This window comes from Arvicanthis niloticus, chromosome 18 (genome assembly GCF_011762505.2).
Source record: "Arvicanthis niloticus isolate mArvNil1 chromosome 18, mArvNil1.pat.X, whole genome shotgun sequence".
In the NCBI taxonomy this organism is placed as follows: Eukaryota; Metazoa; Chordata; class Mammalia; order Rodentia; family Muridae; genus Arvicanthis; species Arvicanthis niloticus.
This window is the reverse complement of record NC_047675.1, coordinates 43,597,913-43,615,440: the sequence shown is the minus strand read 5'-3', so window position 1 is coordinate 43,615,440 and position 17,528 is coordinate 43,597,913. Positions and strand designations below refer to the sequence as shown.

Genomic DNA, 17,528 nt, shown 5'->3' with positions numbered 1-17,528 from the left:
TTAAGTCACCACCCACCCTGACCAGCGGCCCATGGCGAAACCAGCTAGTACCAGAAAGATTACATTTGCTAAGGACTGGAGTAGCTTTGAGCAAGAAGAAATGATCTATTTGGGTAGATTGCTTTGATTTGTTGAGACATAATGCTAAGTGTATACTTAACAGAATTCAGTATGATGTAAACACACACATATATATGTATATACAGACATATGTATGCATATATACATATATATGTATACATACACACACATATATACAAATGTATATTTATTCTGGGAAAGGGAAAACTTCCTGGGGCTTGGTTTGTCCTGAAGTGATCTAGATCTGAGTGTACAGCATCTGAGAGGAAAGCCTGTCTCTAATAGGTGCCTCTGGTGGTACAAAAGTCTCAGTGACATTCTCCATAGTGCTCCCTGCTATCCTCCAGTCCTCTTCCCACTAAGTCACAAGGGAACCAATATGTTTCAAAATAAGGATCTGAGGTAGAAAGTTAGTTTTATTAATAAGAGGTTTCCCTTTCATCCTAAGAATGTGACATTTCCTACCCCACCAGGGCCTTCTTCTAACTCGCTGTCTTTAGAGCTTTCGGCATGACTTTTGAATGAAAATATTTTTTCATAATATAGTCCAACAAGCTGGTCGGGGAATAGGCTGCGAAGCAGACCCACAGGTAAGTCATTCTCCCTGGGAAATAACAGGAAGAGGGGTTCCTGGCAGAAATGGCATGCTGGATATCCCGCAGCACAGGGGTGATGTCTGGGTTGGAGAGCTCTTTCATGATCTGGAGCGTGGACTTCTGTGTACGAACATAGTCCTGGCCGTAGTTCTCCTGAATCTCTTTGGAAAAGTGGTCCAGGATTTCCTTCTCCAGTTTATCCCAATTGTCCCGTGAGCCTGTGATGTCTGGAACACAGGAAGAAAGGAAGGTTCTGATTTTGGGGAGGCAGGTGATCATGAACCAGCTTCTGCTGGGAAAGATGGGTGCTTGTGAAGGCCTTTTTAAAAGGCTAATTTTCTATTATTTTTTGAGATAATAATATAGTTCTATCACTTCCCTTTCCCCCTCTCCTCCATTGAAGTCCTCCCATATATCTCTCCTTGAACTTTTTCAGATTTATAGCCTCTTTTTACAGGATCCGTATAATGCTACACATACGTATGTTTTCATGGATGACCACTTAGACATGCCAGAGTCGAGGGGGAAAGCCCACGGGGCCCCAGACCTATGTAAAGAACTACAAGCAACTAATGAATGCTGACATCAAGGGAGAGTGTGCTCACCTGAGAAGTGCACACTACTGAGCCATCTAATGTCAGCTCTGTGCATTTCATTTACAGTGAGAGCTTCATAATATCACTGGTTAGCATTTCCAAACCTGCACGTGACACTGGAGAAATGACCCAGTGAGTGAGAACACTTCCTGCTTCTGCAGGTGACCTTTGGTTCCCAGCACACACACGAGGTGACTCACAACTGCCTGTAACTCCATCTTCAGGGCATCTGACACCCTCTCCTGATCTCCATAGGCATAGACCTATGTGGGTGCATGTGCAAACACTCAGGCACACATATGCACACATCAGATAAATCTTCTGAACTTAAATATGGATAAAGGTGGATACTTGGAATGTTCCACAAACTGGATAGCCTAGCTACTGAGCAACCAGTCCAAATCGAGAGCAGTGCTCTCTTCAAGGTCACCTCTTAGACCCTTCTCAAGTGCCACTGTCCTCGCTAAGGGCAAGCTCATTCTGCCTATTTTGAGCACTTAACTCTCTGGTGTTAGCTTCTTTGCTCAACATTGTGTGTGTGTGTGTGTGTGTGTGTCTCTGTGTAGTATGTGTGTGGTGTATGTGTGTGTGTAATGTGTATATGTGTGTGTGTGTATGTGTGATGCATGCACATGTGAAATGCCTATTCTTTTTATTTGTATAGCTTTACATTGCAAAAATGTTGTCAAAACTTCTAGATAAAATATATTCCAATGAAACTTTGTTTTGCTTTTTTGTTTGCAGCTCTAACAGACATGGCTGATTGGAGCATTCTAGCACATGTCTCCTGATGGTAATTACATGTGTAAAACAATGTCTACAATGTAGCAGCTACTATATGATCTATTCTGTGTGCATAAATATGTAAATACATGCACACAGCATGCACATATAACTTATTACATATACAAACAGTCCCTACTTCTGTATTGAAAATTGAGTGTGCAGCTTAAAATGTCTTCTGTGTGTAATTTTAAACATTAAATATGTTTTTAATATAATTTCAATACATGTTTAAATTTTATTATGTAAATGACATGATTAGGTAGGAATATATCTTAACATGCCTGCTCGTTACATGAAATTAAATAAAATATATTTTGCTTTAAAATACAGCAGCACTGACTGCTTATTTTATAAGTGAGTAATGAGGAGCCGGAGCATCTTTAGAATCCGTCTTCTTTGATGTGACTAACAGTTCTGCCCCTCTGCAATTCCTCCTTATCTGTACATTTATGCATACGGAAGTCGACATTTTTTTTTTATCAAGAAAGAGCAACACCACCAACAACAAAGGTTGTATTCGCCATTTTCCCGGTCACGGGCTGTAGATCTGAGCTGTGGTTTGAAGCTGAGCAGCAGATTTCCCTTTGAACAGCTTGCAGGCAGCCATCTCCCTCCACAGCACTGTTCGTCAGCCCTTGCTAGGTTTTGCTGCTGCAACGCTGAAGTTCACAAACTCACAGCATATATGTATGCTTCATTTTTGCAATGTCTCCAAGGTGCAGACAGTGGTTAAAAAGCATGAGCAGGTTTTTGTTTTTGTTTTTGTTTTTTTTAAATTTGAATTACTGCTACCACATTACCCCTCAAAAACACCACGGACCCTCACACTGTGTTCTGCTGGCTGGCTGGCGGTGGGGTGCACCTCTATTTACTAGTGTATGCAGCACCTGTATAAAGTGTTGGACCCCCGAAGTCCAGTGTGGCTGGGAGAATGTTAGCAAGCATCCAGTGGCCTATTTCTCTTCATGAAGACGCAGCACTGCAGGTGGAGAAATAATTACCCAACAATTGGTCTGTAGATTGAACCTTGAAAAACACTCTTGCTTGAATGTCGTGTCTATTCTGACACATCTCTCCAACCCCTGATCAAGGGCTAGAGAATTTCTGTCTCTCCGCACCTCATCTTTAAAATTACATTTATCAGTCTATCTGTGTGTGTATGTATATGTATGTGTATACATATGTGTGTATATACATATATATACATATATATGAATGTTATATATGTTATATAGGGGGTGAAGATGACCTATTTATCCATGTATCTATAATTTATGTGCGTATATGTATGTGTGTATGTATGTATGTACGTATGTATGTATGTATGTATGTATCTATCTATCTATCTATCTATCTATCTATCTATCTATCTATCTGAATGTTGTACCACCAACTCCAAGCTAGCTTTCCCCTTTCTAAAGATTTATTTACTAATTTTGTACATGAGTACACTGTAGTTGTCTTCAGACATAACAGAAGAGGGCATCAGACCCATTATGGATGATTGTGAGCCACCATGTGGTTGCTGGGAATTGAACTTACAACCTCTGGAAGAGCAGCCAGTGCTCTTAACTGTTGAACCATCTCTCCACCCTTCTTTCCCCTCTCTAGATCACCCTTCTTTGCCTTCTATTCCAGTCTGGCTTTGATCCATTTGCTTCTCTATCAACTTCCATAAGTCTCCTTCCTGCTGGGGAGTTTGGGCTAGAAACCCCTCAAAGGTATCATTTTTCTCTCCATTTTCCATTACCCTGATCTCTTTTCTCAGCCTATATGGATAATGTCCCTTTTTACATCCCCAATGGTTCCTGAGCCTCTTCCACAGCCTGGTGAGGCTCCCATCTGTCAAGTGCTTCTGGCCAAAGGTTTTGTTTTTATTTTATTTTATTTTATTTTATTTTATTTTTTATAAATTTTACCTTGTGCATTTGGCTTACACTACCGTCCAGTTTGTGGTCTTTATTAGACGTGCTTCCCACACCCCCCAATAACATGCCCAATTACATGTCTTGTGGTCCAGAAAAAAAAAATGCATGAACTTTCTGCCTCTGCCTCAAGTTCAGATGGGGATGGGGAACAGAATCTCTCATGAAAGAAGGAGGTGATCCTGTTCACTAAAGGAAAAGGAGAGAAATGCCATTTCCAAAACACAGAGAAGCTGGGAAAGAAAGCCATTTTGTGAGGATGAAATGGGATGCTAATGTTACTCGTGCCTTTGTTCCGTTTGTTTAAGAACAATCTCTTAAGTCTAAATGAACAAGCCTAGCAAGATGCTTACGGACGCCATATTGGAAGTGGGGTTTAGTTGGCTCAGGAAGTCAGTGAGTCCATTGGGGTCATTTCTGGGCTGTGGTTCCACAAATCTTAGGCACAGAGGAAGAGATTATGAGGAAGTTCATGTTCTGAGGGGGCTTCAAGAGTCCTAGGTTTGCACTCAACATGGCATCTGCTTGTTTACAGTGTCTGAGCCCTCTCTTCCTTTTCCAGGGAGGAAGCGGAGAAGGGAGTCATCCACAGAAGGACCCAGCACTTGCTCTTAAAGGTCAGCTGAAGCCCACCTTCCCACCGAGCACATAGTAACTGTCTCTGAACTCCTGCAGGACAAGGCTGACCGTACTCTAGGTCAGCATGAGCAGCATTGCACCCTATTCTAGAAAGACACAAGCCCTTCTGAATACCTGTTTAAGAAGGCTCGCCACTGGCAGGAGAACTCACTATTGTCCCAGCAAACACACCCCTGATGGTGGTTCTTGGTCTCTCTTACTTGGAGAATTCACTTAAAAGGTAGTTCAATTGTGTGTATATTTTGTATCCCTTGCAACTCAAGGCCCTAGGAGTTTGTTCCTTTGGGGAATCCTCTAGAAGGGCCAGACCTGACTCCCAGCTTTTGTCGAGGGGTGGAGTCCTAAAGCATCCCCTCCACACTGATCTATTCTTACTACTATTGTGTTTGTCTGACTTGGCTGAGCCTTGCTCTCCCACTTCCCCTAGCCTCATGTAAACATCCAAGTTGGGGCTAGAGAGATGGCCTCTGCCGTTAAGAGTGCTCTTGTTGCATGTCAATTGGCCAGACCCTGCAGAGCTCCCGGGGACTGGACCATCAACCAAAGAGTACACATGGAGGGACCCATGGCTTCGGCCACATATGTGGCAATAGTCTTGTTGGCCATAAGTGGGAAGAGCGGCCCTTGGGCCTGGTGGGGACAGGGTTGATGCCCAGTGTAAATGAATGCCAGGGCAGGAAGAGAGAGTGGATAGGTGGGGGAGGGGAGCATCCTCATAGAGGCAGGGAGGAGGGGAGATGGGATGGGGGCTTCTGAAGGGGAGACCTGGACAGGGGAAAACAATTGAAAGGTAAATAAAGAAAACATCCAATAAAAAATATAGAAAAAAAATTAAAAAAGAAGAAAACAGGAAAAAAAAAAAAGAATACTTGTTTGCTTGTTGCTATTGCAGAGGGCCAGAGTTCAGTCCCCAGCACTGACATAGGTAGGTTTACAACTGCCTGTAACTTCAGCTCCAGGGGACCCAGCTTCCTCTTCTGGCCTCCCCAGGCACCTACACGCACGTGCATGCACACACAAACAAGCAGACATGTGTTGACACACATAAATAAAAATAAATTTAAAAATAAACTATTTAAAACACCCAAGTCACATCTACACAGTCAGCTTCGAACTTAGTTCGTACTAAACCAAATGACTCTTCACTCCCAACGTCTGGCTGTGTTCATCTCCAACAACCCTGCAGGGTTCAGTGGTGTCATAACCGATCAAGACAAACGTTGGGGTCCCTCTCAAAGTGATTGTTGCAGAGCTCTTGGGCTCGGGTACCTACTTGTTTGGAAGCCTCCAGGATGGATGGTAACGACCTTGACTCCCCATTTGGCAAGCTCCAGTCTGCTGATCGTTGAGAACATGGTGAGAGCTGCCTTCGTGGAGGAGTAAGCTGCCATCATTTGAAGTGGAACCAGGCCTATGGGAAGAATGGGAGAAAAAAAAAAAAAAAAACCAAACAGGGTTTGATATTTTCATTCATTCATCCAATAAATATTTAAAGTACCTAACTGTATACCAGGAATTGATGTCAACAGTGACCAGGTCAGGCAAAGGTATGCAAGGTCCAGCTGAATCCAGGTGAGCACATGTTCTTGATTGGACGTGACAATCATGGAAATCGTCCACGGTTCTATGGCATGGATGGTTTTATTTCTAAGTGAAATGCGGTTGGTGTGGGAGCGACAGCATCTGCTCACTAGCCCATGGCCTCCAGCTTTAGCAGAGTTCATTCTGATGTTCTACCCAATGTATCATTTTGGGGGGTTCGATGGGGTCCACCCTTCAGCCCACCGTGGAAATCTCCACCAAATTAGACTCCATACTAGTTGCAACAAGGAGCAACATATACCATGGTGGGCGATATGGGGCATTTCTGAAAAGAACATGAGAAATATCTTAGTCTGTGATGGACCAAGTATTCATTGCTCTGCCTCTAACACATTTGGCTTAGTACGTTGAGCCTTAAGCTGGGCCAGGCTGCAGGGAAAGCGGGGAGCTTTACAAGGCAGGGCTCAGCAGAAATATGAGAGTGTGAGTTAACTCTTTGGAATAAAGGGCCCTGACGATGTGATTAACGATGTTATGATCACTAGGCAAGGTTGTTCCAGATTAGAACTGAGCTCTAAGAAGCAGGAGAGATGGCTTAGTTGGTAAACAGTTTACTATGCAAGCATGGAGAACTTGAACTCAGATCCCCAGCACACATGTAAAATCCAGCTGTGATGGTACATGTCTAGAATCCCAGCACCGGAGAAGCAGAGACAGGAAGATTCCTAAAACTTATTGGTTAACCAGCCTACTGGAGCCGACAAGCTCCAGGTACCGTGAAAGACCCTGTCTCCAAAAAATAAAGTAGAGAATGACCCAAGAGGAGCCCTGACGGCAAACTCTAGCCTCCTCACGCACAGGCACACAGATACACACACTCATATGAGCATGCACACGCACCATACATACATATACACACAAATAAACAATAACAACGAACAAATAATAAATAAATGAAATGGAATGGGCCCTAAGTCCACTCAGGGGTGTTTTTATAAGAAAGCAAAGGATGGGACACCAGAGGGACAGAAGGAAAGGCTATGTGAGGGCAGAGGCACAGGTTTGGGGTCTGCTGGGAGAAGCCCAGCAGTCATGGAAGCAGCGAGGTTAAACTCTCCTCCTGAGACTTCAGGAGATGCAGCCCTACTAAGTCTTTCATTTTGACTTGTGGCCTCCAGAACCATGAAAGAATAGACTTCTGCTTTTAAGTCACATGGTTTGTTACAGGAAGCTGATCTAGGTACGTTCTAGGTGGGAAAATGGCACCGTGGAGGGATGCAAACATCCTAGTCTCATATCACTAAGGAAACGTGACAGCATATCCAGGGGAACGGGAACCAGAGCACGATATTTAATATTACGAAGGATTCTCCTGGCTGAAGGAGATCCACTTGGCAAATACCTAAACTGGTATATACGGTAGACTACACCTCAGCCATTAAAAGCCATGAACTTAATATATATAGCCACAGAGAGGTCGCATCGTAATTACGGTGAGTGAGGAAGCCGAGGGAAATTGAGCATGTGCTCTTTGTTATGACCCGTATTCATGTAAATTCTAAAAGATGCAACCTAATCTATAGCGAGAGAAACTTATCACTGGTCACACTTGAGATGGAAGAGTTACAGATTTAGTTGTGTTCCCTAAAATTTAGATATCGAACCCTAAGCCTGGAGAGATGGCTCAGCTATTAAGCATACATAGTGCTGTCGAAGAGTATCGGGGTTCAGTTCCCAGCACCTTGGCCGGGTGGTTGTTCAGAAGTGCCTGTAACTACAGCCCCAGGGGATCTGATGTCCTCTTCTCGGCCCTGTGGGCACATTACACACATGCTCATGTACATACACATAGACATAGGCACGCTCATAATTAAAAATAAAAGTAAAACCTTCAACTGGACCTCTAAACCCAGTAGCATTGTGTTTGGAGATAGGGACTTTGGAACATGATTAAGTAGAAGGATGGGTCCCTCATGGTGTGATTAGTGCCCTTTAAAACAAGACACTAATGGTTTCTTCATTCATTCTCTCTGTCTTTGTCTCTGTCTGTCTGTCTGCCTGCCTGTGTCCACAATATAAGAACACAGTGAAAGGGTAGTGCCTACAACCTAGAAGACTGCCCTCACCAGAACCTGATCCTCTCAGCATCTTTGATTTCAGACTTCAGCCTCCAGAACTGAGAGAAACACATTACTGCTGCTTCATCCGTCTAGTCTGTGGTACTCTGTTATGGCTGCCCATGAGGGCCAATTCAGGAGATGACGTGGAGCAAGAGAAGGGGATTAGAAACGTATGGGAGAAATCTTCTAAGCAGGTTGGATGTAATGCCAGTGTCTCAGGGATTTGCGCATGTCTAAAGTCACCTGAGTGAGTGCTTTAAATATTAGCCGTCTAGTGTGCATTCATGAACATCACAACTCTTAAAAACTTAGGCAGGTGAAAGCTTCAACAGCCTGTGGACACTTTAGGAACAATCACAAAAGCTACCCATATGTGCCTATTATATTACTTTAAGCCCTGCAAAGTGGTTAGTAGGCTACAAAAATGGTAGGGTTGTGTGGTCAGCATCACAGATCCAACCCTGCAAGGATATTCCATGGTAGTAATGAAGACCTCTGTTGGGGTCATAGACAGTTGACTGTGATTGGATTGAGGGGTGTCTAGATTTGTTAGTAAACTTCATATATGTGAGTGTGCATCCGTGAACACATTTCCAGAGATGATTTGCTCATGATGACTCTGACCTAATTAATAATTTCATCCATCAGGTTCAAAGCTTGAATGGATTTCAGAAGACAGTGGAACTGTAGAATGCAGGGATGGATTGGAGGAAGCTGGTCACTCTGGGTGTAATTTGGGGGCTGTATCTTGCCTTTGACCCTTCCTGTTGATACTCTTCTCTTCTTCCTGGCCACCATAAAGTAAACAGCCTCTTCCTGTACAGGCTTCTACTGCCAGGGTGTTCTGCCTCCTTGCTGGTCTGGAATCAACAGAGTCAGGGACTATGTGCTGAAACCGTGAGCTCAAATAAAGCTTGCTTCCTGATAAGTTGTCAGCCATTTTGGCATGGTGACAGAAGACAGATTAACTCAGGGTCCAAGGGTGACTGGCCAAGAGGAAAAAGAAAAGTCATACCATGTTTCCAGTCTGAAGTCACATGCCCCTCTCTCACTTGACCTGTTAGACTCTTTAATTTGTAAATTTTAACTTAAATTTTATTGTAGTAAAGACACTGTTCTAGTTTTGTTTCTGTGAATGTAATAAAAATACTCCGACCAAAAACAACTTAGGGGAAAAATGGGTTATTTGGTTTATACTTCCATTATTGCATGAAGCCAATGAAGAAATTCAAGCAGGAACCCGAAACAAAAACAGATGCTGCTTGCTGGCTCATCCTTTGCTACTTCTCTTGTACAACCCAAGACCACCTGCCTAGGGAATGCTGCTGCCCAGAGTGGACTAGGCCCTCCCACATCAATTAACAGTCAAGACAACCCACACCCACACACACAAACACACACACACAGAGAGACATGCTCACAGACCAATGTGATCTAGGCAATGACTCTCTCAGATAACTCTAGGCTGTGTCAAATTGACAGGCAAATGCTCAATGCTCTCTTAGCCACTTTTAAAAGGTCGAATGTTGGTAATATGATTAACATTGCACACCAGATTTATAGAACTTGCCCATCATGCATTACTGGGACACTAGAAGACCTGTTATTGGCTGGCTAAACAAAACATCCCTTATGATCTAAATGTGTTTCTCCAAATTTTACATTGAAGTAGTAGACCCCAATGGAACTGTATTTAGAGATGTGGCCTCTAAGAAAGTAATTTAGATTAGATGAGATCACAAGGAGGGGAACCTAACCTCCTAATATCAGGCTCCCCCCACCCCCACTGGCGACATATAGAGATAGTAACCACCTTCAAGCTAAGAAGAGGACTCTGAACAGCAACACTGTGCACTGACGCTTTGATGTGAGACTTCCCACCTTCAGAGCCATAACTACATTTCTCTTATTTAAGCCACTTGACCTATGGTATTTTATGATGACAGGTTTGGTTGACTAACATATCCTGTCAACAGTATGACTTTTTTAAACCAACCACATATAGGACCATAGACTCTTCCCACCTCTCCTAGGACATGATAGCAGACTTATTTATGTACACACTATGAGCATGGTTCCCCCCCCCCAACAATCCTCTCAGTCTCTGTTCTGTCTCTCCCTCTTCTTCTCCCTCCTCCTCTCTCTTTCCCTCTTCCCACCTCTCTCACAGTCGCTCTCTCTTTCTCCCAGTGTGTGTGTGATATGTATAGTATATGTATGTATATGTATATGTGTGATTGTGCACATGTGCATGAAGATACGTTTGCATATGTGTGCACGTGCATCTGGAGGCTTCCTCTGACCCTCCTCCCATTGTTTTTTAAAGACAGGGTCTCTCATGTAACCCGAGATTACTGATTGGCCAGGCTAGCCAATAAGTTCCAGTAAAACTGTAGGGCTGAGGCCAATGCCCACAATCACCTTGGCTTTTATGTGGATTCAAACTCAGATACTCAAGCTTGCAATCGAGCCAGTTCCTCAGCCCCACTTCCTCTGCCTCTGTGACCCACTCAGGACCTTGCCTCCTGTCCTGAGTCCCCTGCTCATCAAGTAAATAAATTGAGAATGTGAATTTGCCCCTCCCTACAAATAGGCTGAAAGTTACTCTTGCTTGATTCCCTCAGTAAATTGGTAATGTGTCCTAATGTCCTACTGGCCAGTCTTGATTTGTTTTAGTGTCTTTAATTATGCTTGTGTGTCTGTGTGTTGGCATGGGCATGTGCATATGAGTACATGAACCCATAAAGGCCAGGCAGTCACCCTGAACCGGGGATTACAGAGAGTTGTGAATCGCCGCTGCCCAGTGTGGGTACTGGGAACCTAACTTGGGTCCTCTGCAAGAGCAAAAGGAGCTCTTAACTACTGAGCCATCTCCCCAGCCCCAAGATCACCTCCACTCCTGGTTAGCTTAAAGCTAAGGTATGTTTATAATGGGAATTAAGGGAGAGAGGAAGTGTTTCAAATAAATTTCCTGGTAACACAGCAGGGGGGGAACACAGCAGCCTTTCCCAGAGATTACAGGAGAAAGACTCCAAGGTCAAGGTGGTTCATTCACAGGGTGGTACCCCTCCTAGCCAGAGATACCTAGACCTAATCACAGGAGAGCACCATGGGGTCTCTCACGTAGCTTCTCATTTTTTCAAAGGGCAGAAATTGACTCCAGGAACAAAGTCCATTCCTCTGGCCCACTTTCCCACACTGAACTACAAACCCCTCCCATGAGCTCAGGAGAGTCAGGTTTGCCTATCCCTCTGAGGAATCTCGGCAGAAACTTCAAAGAGCATTTGATGGTCTCCTCGTCATTTGAAGGTCTCCGAGACTCTGATGAGCTGCTAGGTACCACACCGAAATCAAGGTCCAGAGCCTGCAAGTTCTCAGGTCCTACTCTAGACGCCTTAAGGCAAAAATATGGGGGTGGGGCCCAGAAAATCTATTATTGTGATAAAACACACAACATAAACATTATATTACATAACACAAAGTTGGCTATGATGCATACTTTAAAGTGTAGGATTCTGCAGCATTTAGTCCATTCAGCTCTCGGCCTCCTTCGTTGAGACCACTCAATGTCTCCATCCATCACATTTGCCTGTTAGAAAAGTCTCATCACCTCATAAGGAAAGGTTGCATGCATTAGGCCGTCATTCCTCTGTCAACCCCCTGTTCTACTTCCTGTCTCCATGGATCCTCCCCCCCCCCACACACACACACATTGCAGACAGTTCACAGAAATAGAATCACGTGCTGCTTGGCCTTCCATGTCTGGCTTCTGTCTAGATCATGGCACTGATGTTTCGAGGTCTACCTACAGTGTATAATATCTTCAAGGCTCATCCACGCAGTATTGATGGGAATCAATAGTTCACTACCTTGTTACTGTTCTGTGTCTATTGTGTACCATGTCTGTGGTCCATTGATGGGTTGTTTTTCTCTGCTGCTTGTGTGAGCAATGCTGCCATTCACAGCTATGTTCTCGTGTCTATTTGAGCCCTTGTTTGCTATATGCCTAGGAATAGAATTGCTAGGTAGGCCTCCTGTTGTTCTGTGTTTAACTTATGAGGGACTGGTCAATGGTTTCCATGGCAACTGCCCCAGTTTCAGTTCCCAACTGGAAGGAATGAGGATTCCTCCAGTACCTCAACATCCTCACCAAAACATGGGTTTTTTTTTTTTAAAAGCTTTGATCAAGGCACAGTAACAGTAACAGGGCATTGCATATTCTATACTCAGAGAGAACATTTGTCCTTCATTCTGTGGGAAGGGCTCTACCTGTGTGCATTGATTCTACTTGGTTCCCTATTTCTCCCTCCACGATCACTGCTTCAAAAACAAGAAACCAGTTGTAATCCAAGATAATTTTTGTCTCACGTTTGCCAAGAACTCCAACAAGTTGATGACTGAATGCTGACTCCCATGGATGGATAGATTATAAATTATCTCTTTAAAAAAAAAAAAAACAGAATAGCTTTTATTTACTTGTGTATCTATGTGAATTTCTGTGTATCTCATATATGCAGAAGCCCACAGGGGTAAGAAGAAGGTATCAAACTCCCTGGAGCTGGAGTTACAGGGGGGCTGCGACCAACCATGTGAATCTTGGGGTTCAAATTCAGGTCTTGAACAAGAGCTATAAGTGCTCTAACCATTGAGCAATCTCCCCAGCCCACACACAAGTGTGTGTACATGTGGAAGCCAGAGCTCAACACTAAGTGTCTTCCTTACTTTCTCTCCACCTTACTGTTTTAGACAAGGTCTCCTTGAATCTGGAACTCGCTCATTCATCCAGGATGACTAGCCAATGAGCTTCAGGTATCGGCCTGTCTCTATCTCGCCAGTGTTTCTCCCTGGCCTGGAACTCATCAGGTAGAGTGTGCTAGCTGGCCAACAAGCCCCAGGGCTCCATCTGTCTCCCTCCCCAGTGCTGGGGTTATAAGGGCAATGCCACCACACCCAGCGCTTAATGACTGTAAGACAAGCATTTGACAGACTAAGCCCACCTCCCCAGGCCCTTGTCTTGATTTTGAATCATTATGGTACCCGAGCTGATTATAGAGGCAATTAAGTTCCAGGTAAGCTCATTATCCTCTTTCCTCAGCCTCTCTGGGGCAAGGATATGGGTGGGCACCACAAGGCCCAACTGTATTTGTTCACCTATTTATTGATGCTACTTCCTGCCTGGTACTAGGTCTACAGCGCATGTGCTGTGTTAGAGCACCTAAACCCTTATGAATGAAGGGACTGCCTGAGGCAAGAGTGGAGACAGGAAAGAGAAAAGCAGGCTCGTCGGTGTGCCAAGGAGAGGGCAACAGTCAGCCACATCAGTAACTCAGAGGGCACCCTGGAAGGGGGAGAGGTGGAGTTTCCAAAGAGTTGGCAAGTATAAAGGCCAAGTTCAGAACGAAGACAAAGGTCAAGTGTGGCCTGTTGGGTCGGCTTGGGGAAATGGCTTAGCTGCAAAAGTGCTCACTGTGCAAGCATGAGGATCTGAGTTCAAACCCAGTCCCCTCAACTTAAAAAAAAAAGTGTGTGTGTGTGTGTGTGTGTGTGTGTGTGTGTGTGTGTGTATGGAGGGGGATGGTGATGATGGTACATCCTTCAGTACTAGGAAGATAGAGGCAAAAAAGATCCTTAGAGTCTGTTAGCTGGCCAGTCCAGCTAAATCAGTGAACTCCAGGTTCAGTGTCAGATCCTGTTCCAAAAAGGGTGGAAAATACCTTCAGTTTCTATATGTACACACACATATATGAAAGTATACACACATAGGTGTGAGTACACACACACACACACACACACACACACACACACACACACACACATCAATACCAGAAACCTAACTGAGCCTTTTCTTTTTACAAACTTGATTTAGAACCAACTAATCTACCAGGGAGACCAGTGTCCATCTCAGAGGGAGGGAGCTGGAAGTCCAGAGCCCAGTCCCCTTAGATTTCCTTCTCATCCATGCAGAAACCTGAGAAAGAATTCCAGAAGGTCTCCCAAAGCTGAGGTGGGCCTGGGAAACTCCTGATAAAGATGTCCATGGGAGATGGCCAGGCTGTTGCTTATGGAAAATGAGACAGTTGAGTTATTGACACATCTTGGACCCAACAAATAAAGGCAAGGAAAAGACCATGGTCAACTCTAACAGATGGACTCGGGATGCTCAGAGCGCACACAGAGTGACGGTCTTCACTCTTTCAGCTTACAGGAAATGGCAGTCTGCTGTGCTCAGAGAAAGGCCAGAAACAGGCGTCCCACAGCAGCAGAATGACCTGTCCCATGTATGAGCTGTGCTGTCCTACGTGCTGGAAAATGTCCAGTGACGCACATGGTGATTAACAGAAAGTGGAGACGTGCTTTCGCATGAGAGAATTTGAAAGGAGAGACAGGTCAGCCGACTCTGGATACCGTGCTGCTGACTCACTGTGACCCAGCCCTGCTTTTGTGTGCCTTGCTCTCTTTGTGTAGCCTGCAAAGAATGCGGTACACATCTTGTGACAGGTGCCCGGTGACCATGGGCCAACAGGCTGACTCACCTCCCATGCTGCAGATGTTCACCAGCCTCCCCTTGGACTTTCTAAGTAGAGGCAGAAACGCCTTGGTGACCTCCACGGCTCCGAAGAAGTTCACAGCCATGCATTTTCTGTAGGAGGTCATGGGAATGAGTTCTCCATCAACTGGAAAGTGGAAGATTCCGGCATTGTTGACCACGGCCCACAGTCCTGGGGACAAAACAAACAAACAAACAAAAAAAAAAAAACCCACCATCTGTGAGGATGGGAAAGCTGGAGCATGCGGAGATTTTTCACACATCGAGTTCTGGAGCCACCAAACCTCTTTGAAAACTAGATTTCAGGCAGAATACAAACTTTCCCAACTTGGTCTCTTCCTATGTACTCAAACCCCCCCCCCCCCGTGGTGGGGCAACGTGAGGAGAACAAATGTGTGTATTATTAAACAATGATTTTTGGAGATCCCGTATTTTAATGTTTATTTATTTTGTGTGGGAGAGAGGAGCATGCAAGCCTCGGTGTGCATGTCCAGGTCAGAGGACGCCTTATAAGAGTTGATTCTTTCCTTCCACCATGTGGATGGTTTTGACTACACTCAGATCATGGGGCTTGGCTGCAGCCACCATCACTCTCAGAGATGACCTCTCAGCCCGGTTCTTCTTTTGCCTAGCAGCCCTTTCCTATCGCCAGGAAGCTGGATAGTCACCATTTATGGGAACAGCTGGGACCGCAAGATGAGCGTCATAGTGTCATAGCCTGCCAGGCCCTAAAACAGTAGCTCTCAACCTGTAGGCCTTGACTCCCTCAGGGGTCATCTATCAGACACCCTCCATATCAGATTGTTTGCATCATGATTCATAACAGTGGCAATATTACAGTTATGAAGTAGCAATGAAATAATTTTAAAGTTAGGGATCACCACAACATGAGGAGCCGTATTAAAATACTTCAGCGTTAGGAAGATTGAGAGCCACTGTCTTAAAGTTTCAAAGCCTGTTTCCTCCTCCGAGAAGTATGTAAAGACGTCACTAACACGCTTCAGGATGAGGGGTCTACAGCCTTCCCTCATCTCTAAAAGCCTAGCAACAAGAAGGAAAGTCTCAACAGCAGGGTGACGGTGATGTCCTAACACCACGAGCTTTACTTCCTGGCTTGGGCAATGTGTCACTTTGATGAACCTAAGAATCACAGCACAGCTGATTCAGACATACTCCTAGCCCAGCCACTAGAAATTCTGAGTGGTCATGAAATGGGATCTGAGCATCTGCCTTTCTAAGTCCCAAGAGATGTGATGCTGAGGTTCTGAACCATCCTTGGAGGACTCTTGCACCCAGCAGTGCTGTTTATCCCTCTGGGTACATTAGGATACTATGTCTTCTGGCTCAAACTTCTGGCTCCTAGCCTATTTGATCAACCTGTGACTGGGAAAGAGAACCCAAAAACGAGCAGTGTTTAAACCTTGCCAAGAGTACAGTTGGGAACCACCCCTTAAAGAGGGGGTGGGAAAGAATGAATACAGTAGTTCTAAGGCAGGCAAGGCAGGAGATAGCTTAGCCTGGAACTTTCCATTAGTTCTGTGTTATTTACACCTCCCTTCCTGTAACAATGCACTCAGAAGCCTAGTTTCTTCATCTGCACATATTATACACACACACACACACACACACATCTCCAAACAGTACACCTAGCAACTTCAGAAACCCTTCATTTCCCCACGCCTGATAATAATCATACTTGGACAGTTTCTATTCATGCATATTCCCAACATATCCAGGTACGAAGAATAGAAGGGCTGATTCAGCCCAAACTGGTATTGAGTGTGGATGTAGTAACCTTTTAGGGAGAGTCCCCTACTTATCACCTTACGCCTATGCACAATTGGGTGTGTTTATAGTTTAAAACAGATGCATTCTGTTTTAAAGAACATGGGCAGTACATGTGGTTATGTAACTTAGCCAACCAATCAAAATAGAGAAGCACCCAAATCATGCTATTTAGTAACTAACACTTTCTTCCCTTACAAAGACATGCCAAGCCATAGCCTAGGGCCTGTGAGTACTTTCACTCACGTGGTCCACTGTCAGACTTGACAGTGTATCCCTCTGAAACCTATCACTTTGTTCCCAATAAAATTGACTCTGAAAATCTGTTTGATCTTTTATTTTCATTTCTTTGGATCAGAGGTTAAGAGCCTGAAACACCCAGGCCAGACCCATATCACAGTAACAGTCCCATAGGGATTTGAAGAGGGGTTCTGCAGAACAAATGGGAGACCTGAGAGGAGTGGGGGGACAGGATCTGGGACTGCTGAGCTAGACAGACTTAAACAGAGTGTGGTTCACCCCTCATCCTCAGCAGCACTGGCATCTCAGAACTCGTTAGAAATGTGCACTTTGAGGTTAGGGATGTGGCTGGATGGGCAGAGTGCTCGGTTAGCATGCACAAAGCCCTGGGCTCAATCTTCAGCACTTCATAAACCAGATAGGAGGATGGACACCTGTAATCCCAACACCTGGGAGGTGGAGGCAGGAGGATCAGAAATTCAATCCCATCCTTGTCTATACAGAAAGTTTGAGGCCAGTCTGGGATATATAAGACCCCCCCACAACAAAATAAAATTAAGAAAGAAGAGAAAGAGAGAGAGAGAGACAGAGAGACAGAGACAGAGAGACAGAGACACAGGGAGAGACAGAGAGAGGGAGAGAGAGGGAATATTTATTTATGTGTGTTTGAG

The 17,528-nt window shown here is 44.6% G+C and overlaps 1 protein-coding gene across 1 annotated transcript in view; it reads right to left on the bottom strand.

Moving 5' to 3' along the window:
• Positions 1 to 479: 479 nt before the first annotated feature.
• The window catches only part of Hsd17b2 (hydroxysteroid 17-beta dehydrogenase 2), a 59,588-nt gene continuing 42,539 nt past the window's right edge, over positions 480 to 17,528 (bottom strand). Inside the window, exons 3-5 of the mRNA XM_034522656.2 lie at positions 14,819 to 15,004; positions 5,897 to 6,034; positions 480 to 904 (exon numbers count right to left, since the gene is read on the bottom strand). Of these exons, the coding sequence (XP_034378547.1) occupies positions 564 to 904; positions 5,897 to 6,034; positions 14,819 to 15,004 (665 nt within the window). The 3' untranslated portion in view covers positions 480 to 563. The remainder of the gene's footprint in view (positions 905 to 5,896; positions 6,035 to 14,818; positions 15,005 to 17,528) is intronic.